The 11,304-nt window shown below is 39.7% G+C and overlaps 2 protein-coding genes across 3 annotated transcripts; both read left to right on the plus strand.

The window, feature by feature from the left end:
- Window positions 1–1,355: 1,355 nt before the first annotated feature.
- Window positions 1,356–4,694, plus strand: LOC115160882 (uncharacterized). 2 transcript variants are annotated; one of them, XM_029711382.1, is made up of 7 exons: window positions 1,356–1,679; window positions 1,872–2,204; window positions 2,406–2,666; window positions 2,905–3,222; window positions 3,335–3,640; window positions 3,833–3,928; window positions 4,275–4,694. In XM_029711382.1, the coding sequence occupies exons 1-7, from the start codon at window positions 1,601–1,603 to the stop codon at window positions 4,331–4,333; spliced, it is 1,452 nt and encodes a 483-aa protein (XP_029567242.1). In that variant the 5' UTR covers window positions 1,356–1,600; the 3' UTR covers window positions 4,334–4,694. The 2 variants fall into 2 exon arrangements, with proteins under 2 accessions (XP_029567242.1, XP_029567243.1); XM_029711383.1 differs by lacking the exon at window positions 1,872–2,204 and having other exon boundaries at window positions 1,357–1,679.
- Window positions 4,695–4,738: 44 nt separating this feature from the next.
- LOC115160884 (uncharacterized) lies at window positions 4,739–10,778 on the plus strand. The gene is made up of 7 exons (XM_029711388.1): window positions 4,739–6,029; window positions 7,305–7,628; window positions 7,866–8,129; window positions 8,294–8,593; window positions 8,773–9,072; window positions 9,265–9,360; window positions 9,734–10,778. Exons 1-7 carry the CDS (start codon window positions 5,891–5,893, stop codon window positions 9,790–9,792), a joined length of 1,482 nt encoding a protein of 493 aa, XP_029567248.1. The 5' UTR covers window positions 4,739–5,890; the 3' UTR covers window positions 9,793–10,778.
- The last annotated feature ends 526 nt before the right edge of the window (window positions 10,779–11,304 follow it).

Raw genomic sequence — 11,304 nt, forward strand, 5'->3', positions numbered from 1 at the left:
TGCTACGGGTCGGTAGTCATTTAGGCAGGTTACCTCAGTGTTCTTGGGCGCAGGCACTATGGTGGTCTGCTTAAAACATAGAAGTTGTAAAAATAATTATGCTGTCTACATTCAGTGACTGTGATGAATACGCTACTGAGTGGATGATCTTATACACTCTTGTCATGCTTATGCTGGAGTTGTCATGCTTATGACAACTCCAGTGGTAGCAGAGAAAGTACATATACCTATACTATCAAAGGCTTTCAGCATTGGATTGTCTATCAAATACATTTAAGCTATGTATGTATTATGTTTATTATGCTAATCCTGCTTCATATAACAATTTTTCATTATAAACTTTCAGGAATCAAACAGTATCAAAACCCATGCAATTTGAGCCATGGCTCTAACTTCTATTTTTTATTTTACCTTTATTTAACTAGGCAAGTCAGTTAAGAACAAATTCTTATTTTCAATGACGGCCTAGGAACAGTGGGTTAACTGCCTTGTTCAGGGGCAGAACAACAGATTTGTACCTTGTCAGCTCAGGGATTCGACCGTGCAACCTTTCGGTTACTAGTCCAACGCTCTAACCACAAGGCTACGCTGCCACCATTTAAAGGCCCATTTAAAACAGCTGATGAAACTAACACTGTAAAAGTTTTTTTTTTTTAAATGGATAAGTTTTAATTCCTGAAAGTTTCTGGTTGAAAATACAATCTGCAAAGGACCTTTAAATCAGCGGGTTTGAATGGGCGGAAGTTTCGGTTTTCCATCATGACATCACCGAGTGGTAAATTGGTTAATAGACCAATAACAAAGAGTTCCAAAACGATCTGCCAATAACAGCTGTTTCAGTTTTTCCCTTCCCACGCAGACCACTCTCAAAAAGTGTTTTGTGCCCCTTTTAATGGAAATCTATTACAGTAAAAATCTAAATAGTTATCCAGAAATGATTTAATATAAATGTTTAAAAAGCTGCATTGTGCCTTTAAAGCTAATGAACCTTAATGGACGTAACCCCATTATAACATTGCTATGCACTTCACTTTACCATACTGTACCATATGTTTTTAATGAATCACTGTATAGGTCTGGTGATATAACGAACAAACTGCTTCCTGTTACACCAGTTTAGATCATGTTAAGTAAAATCGTTCCTAGTTTGAGTTGATTCTATTTCAATTCCAGTTCAATTCCAGTCCAAATTTTACCTTTTTCCCATGGTGTGTTTTTTGTTAAAGTTTTATTAATGTAATTGAGAATAAAACAACATACAATTTTCTGGGTCCATTCCATTACTGTAACTATACCTAAATTAGATTAGACTATAATTAAATTAGTTGTCAGACAGCGCCTGGCTCGGCCATCCGACCATGGCATTCAATGATCAAAATGGGTAACACAAATACTAACGGTTCAAATCAACTGAGAAAACCTTCACATTATCAGATCATGAGAACAAGTTGCTACAATGATGAATGCAATAGTGAGATGATGAGATGTAACTGAACAAGATAGCGGAAATTGTGCAAGCAGCTGTTTCAATGTAAGAATGTGCTATGCTCCTTCACTTTGTCTGGAGTTGTTTCTCAGATAGTGGTGGAACCGGAGTTAAATGTCAGGTCAGGGTATGGACCACATTATGGTTATTCAGTGGTGGATCCTGTTATGCATATCAGGGAATTCTGCTGAGGGTGAGTTCAGTTTTTACTGTATGGATTTCATCATCATTATGTTGTTGCTCTGAACATCTTGTTTGTCCTTGATTTTTAAAACAAGGGGCTTTAAACCAGATTCACAATAAATCATCTGTGTATTTTGAAACTGTTATAGGGTGAATTGAAACTGTTATTTGACCAGATCTGTGTCTCATTGTCCACACACAGTGATGAAGAGGAGCATCTTCTTTATCTCTGGTCAGACAGAGAGTGTGCATCTGTCTGTGTCAGACCTGGCTCATCAGTCTGTGTCAGACCTGGCTCAACCTCACGGGTCAGAGTTCAGCTGGGAGTGGACCTCACATAATGGGAGATACTCAGAGATTCAAATAGCCAGAGCAATATCCTCTAGGCTAGTGGTTAGTCCACCTTTCACAGAGTACTTTTCTTGCAGCATAGACTATGATGTAACAGTGAAGCCGAAGTTTGAATGTGCAGGGGTGTTTTTGTTGGTAAGAACAAATGTCCCATTGGTAAAGATTGAGATCTTCGCCATAAAAAGTAAGTAAATTCTGTGTCTGTTTTGTACAGACAAGCCATCGTGAATCTTCCATAATGACAAAATAGCTTCCAATGATTAAATCGTTTCGAAAGCCAGCTTCCAGAATTAATTTCTTCACCGTAATTGTTCATTCATATTACTGTTTTAGTTTGGACAGTAAGTTTACATTGTAACCATTTTAAAATTCCATGTTTTTTCAGTTACACCTTCCTTTTGGCCTTCATTTCGTCTGGGTTCTGATGTGAGTGTTAGTTGCGAGGTGTCCAGCCTACCAGAAGGGGCCACACTGCAGTGGGAAAGAGAGGAAGGTCCCACTTCTAACACCACGCTGTCCTGCAATAACACTGTCCATATGGTCATCCACAGTGTTCATCCGGACAGTCAGGGGGCATACTACTGCACTTTTAGACAGAATGGAACACTGTTATATAATGTCTCTAATGCTGTCAGAATTGAGGAAGGTACAAAATATGTTCTTATCTAACTGAAATATCAAAACCTTTATGTGAAACCTGAATGTTTTCCTCTTGATCAGTAGTCATTGACAATCAGTAATATTGGTCTCATTTTAAATGGATAAATGGTGATCACATTTGTTACATTTACAATAAAATGGACCCGTAATGCCATTTAGACTTTGGATTTAAATGAAATTAAACTTTCCCCTCTGACTGAACACCGCTATGGCTTTCTCCACAGTTTCGTCTGATGCCACTCTCACAATGTACAGAGAGAGCTCCAACAGCTCTCTGGTGACACTGCTTTGTATGACATCAGATGGGTACACCCATGCATCATGGTCCTGGACCCCACTATCTACAGCTAAAGAGGTTCAGGTTGTGACAACTGCAATGTATGGATCCAATGACCCATTTAATGAGAGATTTTCATTCGGGGACTTCAATGGACACTCCTTCCCTCTCTACTTCTCACCGGTGAAGTTTGAAGATTGTGGGAGGTTCAACTGCTATTTTGAAAACCTCCTAGTTGCCTCTATTAATGTGGTAACCCTAAAGGGTGAGCATTATCATTTTAAATATCCAAGGTGCATTTTTCAGAATAATCAATTTTACTTATATTTGAGAAAACAGATGACAGATCCCCAATGATCTCCAGATTTCCATTTCAGTCTCTGCAGTGCAGCCTAGTGGATTCCCCAGGAATCATCCGGTGGTGCTGAGGTGTGAGGTGTCGGAGGTGAGCGGTGACCCTGTGACCCTGGCCTGGATGAGGATGGAGGGGAGCAGGGGGCTGCTGGTCAAACAGGACGTTCTGACGGAGACTGGCCCCAACAGGACACTCAGTGTGACCCTGCCCAGCCTCCGTAGCGACCAGCTGCACTGGCAGTGTGTTGTGTTCACAGAGGGCGTGCTCAGAGTAACAGCCTCCCTGACCCTCACACTCCCCACAAAGACAACAATGTCTTCAATGACAGGTAACAACTTGTTATGATAGACTCTCTTCAATTTGACCTAATCTGTTCCAACCTATCTCAATCCATCCACATTTTTCCTCACTGGACCTCTGCTTTCTGCTGGCATAGGCCTAGTGTAACAAAATAAATAGGTTACCATGCTGGAGAGGTTCCCATGTTTAATATAATCTAACAGAAGTCTCTGTTTCTTAGGAATGGGCACCGAGACAGTGGTCAGAGGGGTGATTACAATGGCTGCTACCCTAGGAATTCTGGGACTTCTCGGGTTCTACTGTCGAAGACCAAACGGTAAGGAGACACTCCCTCTTGGATAGACTCTCCATAAAAAAGACATCCAACCCAATCCCAAAGGAATGGGACATTGAGGCACTATCTAAAATGTCTGCCTTAGACAGTACCAATCTTTCTCTTTCATTTTGGACCGAGGCAGAGCTAGCCTTCACATGGGACGTGGATCCTTCTCTGCATTAGAGGGCTTTTAAAGTCTCCAAACATATGACCAACTTTAATTTTGATTTTGTAACATACATGATCACCTTTCAGAAGTACTGAGTGGAAAACAAGTGAATTAGTGTATGTAAATGACATCATTGCATACTCTTCTGGTTGATGTGTTGTTGTGTCTTCCATCCAGGCACCCAGGCACAGAGACAAAAGGAGGAACCTGCTCAACTGAAGGAGACTAGTGTATAGCCTTGTTGCTAGCCTATGCCTGTGGCTGTGTTGAAATATAGCTTTCCCACCCATGTCTGTATCAACCAGTGATGTCTTTCACACGGAATTACCACATGACACACTGTGTTCTGTCAAAAGGTCTGGCAATAGAAACTTCATTGGTGTTAAATTAATGTGTTAATCACACCAACAACCTTCCCCTCAAAGACTAATATTGAAAACATGACCATGTTATGATACTGTAAGCATCTTTCCAAAAGAATAATTTACACTGAGTGTACAAACATTAGGAACACCTGCTCTTTCCATGACAGACTGACCAGGTGATTCCAGGTGAAAGCTATGATCCCTTACTGATGTCACTTGTTAAATCCACTTCAATCAGTGTAGATAAAGGGGAGGAGACAGGTTAAAGAAGGGTTCTTGAGACAATTGACACGGATTGTGTACGTGTGGCATTCAGAGGGTGAATGGTCATGACTAAATAGTAATGTTTTTACACTCAGTGTATATTATTTAGTTCATCCTAGAAATAATACATTTCCATTCATCCTCAGTCTGTACTGTTTGTACACAATAAATGGTGATGTTAATACTAGTTTGGCAACAGTGTCTCAGCTTATTTTACCATCTGATTGTCCTGTATTAGGAAAGCTTTGAATTTTGAAGGGACTGTTGTAAGAGACTGTGTCATGGTTGTCATATGATGGAGCGGACCAAAGTGCAGCGTGTGTATCGTTCCACATTTCATTTTAACCGTGACACTATGCAAGACATACTAATGACCAAAACAACAAACCGTAACAAAGCGGTGGAACATACACTTACTCAAAACAATCTCCCACAACTCCTAGTGTTAGAAACAACAACTTAAAAATGATCCCCAATTAGAGATAACGATGACCAGCTGCCTCTAATTGGAGATCATCCCAAAAAATACCAACTTAGAAATACAACAACTAGAACCCCACATAGAAATACATAAACTAGACAAACCCCCAACGTAGAAAAAAGAAACTAGAACCAACATAGACATAAATAAACTAGACAAAACCCTGTCACGCCCTGACCTACTCTACCATGGGAAAATAAAAGCTTTCTATGGTCAGGATGTGACAGACTGACTATAATGTAGCAAGTTCAGCTTTTTGGTTTTGAAAGCCTTTGGTTGCATTTGGACATCATGGTCTATCGAATTTCAAAAAATTCACCAACTGTTATTTGCTTCAAAAGGAAAATGTCTTGTTTCCATATTAATTATAATATCTGTAACATCCTTGTAATAATACTACTTCTATTATTTTTAATTGCACAGCATTTACATTATATTCTGCTACATGTTGCTAAACTGTGACATGTTTGACTATTGTTTTGATCCCATTGATGCCTATTATGACGGTGGTGTGGCATTGATAATTTAACCCTTAATCCTACTCCTTAATCCCTGCATGCTACATACTGCATATGGCTGATACCAGTAAAGTGAGATTTTAAATTGCATCACGTGTAGTTTTGGAACTTCTTCTTTTCTTCAGTCATTTCCTGAACATATTTATCAGAGACGTCAGTAATGATATGAGTTGGCTACTGAGTAGAGAGGGGAACAGAACAGTAACATACAGCAACATGGGGAAGTACAGAGGCTCTATGGGTGTAACGTTGTTGTGGATCCTGCTGTGGATATCTAGATGCGGTCAGGGACTCTCAGCTGAACGTGAGTAACGTGTTTCTGGTTGAATTATTTGACATTAAAGAGTCACCATTTAAAGAGGTAATCTGTAGTTGTTACATCCATTTGGAGACCTTTAAATTAATGATATACACCAGCATAGCCGCAGGAAGTAGTTTGGGGTGGGATGCAGTACATTTTTTTTAGCCAACGGGGGATGGGGGAGGGGCTGAGAATGTTTTATCAAGGGGGGTTGCATTTTGTGTGAATTTTTAAGGATATTTTTATTCAGATTTTTCAGAGGGTGCTGCAGCAGCCTCAGCACCCTTACCTCCCACAGCTGTATACACCCGGGATGGGAAACTGGCGGCCCGCCCCTTCTGAAGACCCTCGGATCAATAAAAGTAATACATTTAAAAAAGTAAAATATTTTACTCAGTCGGGGTCTCAACCTACAGTTGCAAGTTAGAATAGTATAATACACAATGTGACATTTTTTAAATTTGGTTGTGCTTCAGCAGTTTTTCTCTGATGCAGTCACAGATTGTCAGTCAATTAGTCCATGTCAGCTAAACAATTTTTTATTGGTAAGTTAGTCTAGCTGCTAGCTATCTAACTTAGTAATCATGGTCGAATTACCGTCCGGTGGGCCCCCGTTGATTTTGTTAGTCAGTCTCACTCAGATATCATATAAAAAACTGCAAACATTTCTCCTCACCCTATGGCAAAATGTGTAGAATTGCAGGAAATTAGTAAAAAAATATCAACCTGTAGAATTGTGCAAAATTAACTAAAACATGTTTTTTCTCTCCGCTGTCAAGATGGGGTCTGCTGAAATGTTTTGCTCACTATGTGGTGGTGGGGGGGGATTATGCGTATGTGGTTATGCAGACCTGCAAGGAATTTACGTCCCCTCATGATGAGTTCAGTTTTTGTGGCTCCCACCCCCATCAAAGTTGCTCATCCCTGATGTACACCCACTGATTCTTGAAGATCTGAACTGCCTTATGAGCTGAGTTCAGCTGTTGTACCCCATCAGTATCCCAAATATAAGTTGTAAACTATGTAAATATTAAAAACAGTTTTAGAAATATCTCCAGGCCCATCCCTCAGCTGTTTCAGTAGCAGGTTAACTGCTTTGTTGTTGTTCTATCAGCAGATTGCCCCTTTAAAGCATAACATACAAGTATGATGAAGCTATTAAAGAGTCGTCTGAGAAAGAGAGTGAGAGAAAATGTGAGATTTGAACAGTGAATAATATTAATATAAAGATATTTTGCAGTTTTTTATCCTATCGTTTTGATTATCTTCCCTCCACAGAATTGTCAAAGAAGATATTTTTCCTTGCCGAGCCCAATAAAAGAGTCACTCTCCAAGTTTCCCCTGCAGTTCCGGAAGGGACAGCGCACCAATGGATGTGGACCTCACATGATGGCAGACACTCAAACACTTCAGTAGCCCAAATCCCTTCATCCAGGAATAGACATCCTTCATGGAACATACAGGCTCCTTTCTCACAAGGAACAGGATATGATCTTTCTATCCAAACACAATTTGAAAATGCTGGAGTGTTTGTGTTCATGCAAACCAAACCAACTTTAGCTGTTCTGGCGAGATTTGAGGTGTTTAGTTTTGTGTTTAAAGGTATATTGATCATGTTCAGTTTCTCAATGTGTATAATTTGAATAATTTTAAATATCAATGTATATCGCCTCGTCAATATCAGAATTAGAGCCAAACTTTTGCTGTTGTAATCGTTTCATTATTGATTATCAAGCATTTTAGATTTGTAAAGATATAAACCACTGATTTCCACTTTTCTGCTCGTTTCATCTACTTTTAACAAATTGAAGTAAAGTAATATATGTCTCCTTTTTGCAGCGACACCAAACTATAATGGTGATGAAGTGTATGTTGGATCTGATGTGAGTGTGCGTTGCGAGGTGTCCAGCATACCAGATGGGGCCACACTTCAGTGGGAAAGAGATGGAGATTCCACTTCTAACACCACATTGTTCTACAACAGAACTGCCCATATGATCATCCACACTGTCGATCAGAATTACCGGGGGAGATTCTACTGCAATTTCAGACTGAATGAAGAATTGTTGTTTACAGTTTATATTACACTGAATGTGCTAACAGGTAACATTTATTAACATGAATGTAATACATTAATACATGAATTGACCAAATGTTAAATATTCAGGAATATGGTCCTTAATAATACAAAGATAAGGGTGATCCAATTGCACTATACAGGCCAACATTATCATCAGCATTTTCACTTTAATATTTCTTTTTTCCAGACACATTACATAAACCATTGATACATCTGTTTCGAGAGAGCAGCAACAGCAGTGAGGTGAAGTTGATCTGCAGGTATAGTTCCTCATACAGCAGAGCCGAATGGACCATGAAGAGATCAAGAAAATCTGTTACTCTGACTTCATCGGACAAAGTCGGACGTGACCGATTCTCATCTCCCCCATTCAACGGATATGATTTCCCACTGCATGTCTCACCAGTGACATTTGAGGATAGTGGAATTTTCACATGTTTCTTTGAACGCAACCTATTCGGCACTTTTAAACTCACAACCATTCGAGGTAACTTTGCTTTTGTCTTTGAGAGAGCAGACACTCTGTTCACGTAGACTGTGGGTTACTATGACAACCATACACTTTCATTTAATCATTTAATTTAATCAGCTGTTCAGTACATTGTTACAGTTACTGCTCTTTCAGTCAAAGTATAGTACAGTACTTTTTTCTGTTCTTTATCTTAGTATCTGAATCTGGAGGGCCCCCTGGTGGCCAGCCCGTGGTGGTGAGGTGTGAGGTGTCGGAGGTGAGCGGTGACCCTGTGACCCTGGCCTGGATGAGGATGGAGGGGAGCAGGTGGCTGCTGGTCAAACAGGACATCCTGACAGAGAGTCACCGCAACAGGACGCTCAGTATGACCCTGCCCAGCCTCCGTAGCGACCAGCTTCACTGGCAGTGTGTGGTGTTCACAGAGGGCATGCTCAGAGCGACAGCCTCCCTGACCCTCACACTCCCCACACAGACAACAATGTCTTCAATGACAGGTAACAACTTGTTATGATAGACTCTCTTCAATTTGACCTAATCTGTTCCAACCTATCTCAATCCATCCACATTTTTCCTCACTGGACCTCTGCTTTCTCCTGGCATATGCCTAGTGTAACAAAATAAATAGGTTACCATGCTGGAGAGGTTCCAATGTTTAATATAATCTAACAGAAGTCTCTGTTTCTTAGGGATGGGCACCGAGACAGTGGTCAGAGGGGTGATTACAATGGCTGCCACCCTAGGAATTCTGGGAGTTCTCGGGTTCTACTGTCGAAGACCAAACGGTAAGGAGACACTCCCTCTTGGATAGACTCTCCATAAAAAAGACATCCAACCCAATCCCAAAGGAATGGGACATTGAGGCACTATCTAAAATGTCTGCCTTAGACAGTACCAATCTTTCTCTTTCATTTTGCACCGAGGCAGAGCTAGCCTTCACATGGGACGTGGATCCTTCTCTGCATTAGAGCGCTTTTAAAGTCTCCAAACATATGACCAACTTTGATTTTGTAGTGAACTAGAACTCAAATTAACATTATGAAGTAACATACATGATCACCTTTCAGAAGTACTGAGTGGAAAACTAGTGAATTAGTGTATGTAAATGACATCATTGCATACTCTTCTGGTTGATGTGTAGTTGTGTCTTCCATCCAGGCACCCAGACACAGAGACAAAAGGAGGAACCTGCTCAACTGGAGGAGACTAGTGTATAGCCTTGTTGCTAACCTATGGCCTGTGGCTGTGTTGAAATATAGCTTTCCCACCCATGTCTGTACCAACCAGTGACGTCTTTCACACGGAATTACCACATGACACACTGTGTTCTGTCAAAAGGTCTGGCAATAGAAACTTCATTGGTGTTAAATTAATGTGTTAATCACCAACAACCTTCCCCTCAAAGACTAATATTGAAAACATGATCATGTTATGATACTGTAAGCATCTTTCCAAAAGACCTAAATAATTTACACTGAGTGTTCAAAACATTAGGAACACCTGCTCTTTCCATGACATAGACTGACCAGGTGAATCCAGGTGAAAGCTATGATCCCTTATTGATGTCACTTGTTAAATCCACTTCGATCAGTGTAGTTAAAGGGGAGGAGACAGGTTAAAGAAGGATTCTTGAGACAAAAGTGCAGAGAGATTCATTGAAACGTTGAAATCAAATGAAATGATGAACTCTATACAGTTTTTCAATAACTCACAATACCAAAACAATAAAGATGGTGTCAATTCGGCTACTCAAAACATCAACTGCATATTCCAAAAAGCAGCATCGAAAGCAAATTTGAGAAAACCAAAGAAATGCAACCTCAGAAACAAAAAACAAAATGTTTCTGATAAATGGTTTGATAATGAATGTAAAACAATCAGAAAACACCTAAGACAAATGTCAAATGAAAAACATAAGCAGCAAAACAACCCAGAGCTACGATATGAATATTTTGAAACTCTGAAACAGTATAAACAAACACTGAAACGCAAGAAATTGAATTATACCAACAAGACACTTGATGAAATTGAAAACGCAATTGACCAAAATCAGTTCTGGGACATGTGGAACAATTTAAGCACAACAAAGCCACAGGAATTAGCCATACAAGATGTAGGAATTTGGAAAACGTATTTTGATAATCTATACAAAAACATCCCACAAAAAGACTTACAACAGAACCAATTAGAAATTAAAGAAAAATTGAACATCCTTGAATCAGTCATTAAAAACAACCAAAATCCATTAGATTACCCAATAATCCAACAAGAACGAAATGAAAAGCTCAAATCTATTAAATCAAAGAAGGCTTGTGGTCTAGACAACATCAGAAATTAAATGCTGAAAAACAGCACACCTGAGTTGCAAAATGCTGTGCTTAAATTGTTCAACATGGTTTTAACTTCTGGCTGCTTCCCTGATGCCTGGAACCAGGGGCTCATCTCCCCTATCCAAAAAAGTGGAGACAAATCAGACCCCAATAATTACAGGGGAATTTGCGTAAACAGTAACTTGGGAAAGGTTTTCTGTAGCATTTTGAATTCAAGAATTCAAACCTTTCTTCAAGAAAAAAATGTAATAAGTAAATGTCAAATTGGCTTTCTCCCTAACCATCGCACTACTGACCATATATACACCCTACACACACTAATTAATAAACACGTCCACCAAAAAAAAGAGGGCAAAATCTTTGCTTACTTTATTGACTTTAAAAAAGCATTTGATTCTG

The sequence above is a fragment of the Salmo trutta genome, chromosome 24, assembly GCF_901001165.1.
Source record: "Salmo trutta chromosome 24, fSalTru1.1, whole genome shotgun sequence".
NCBI classification, from domain to species: domain Eukaryota; kingdom Metazoa; phylum Chordata; class Actinopteri; order Salmoniformes; family Salmonidae; genus Salmo; species Salmo trutta.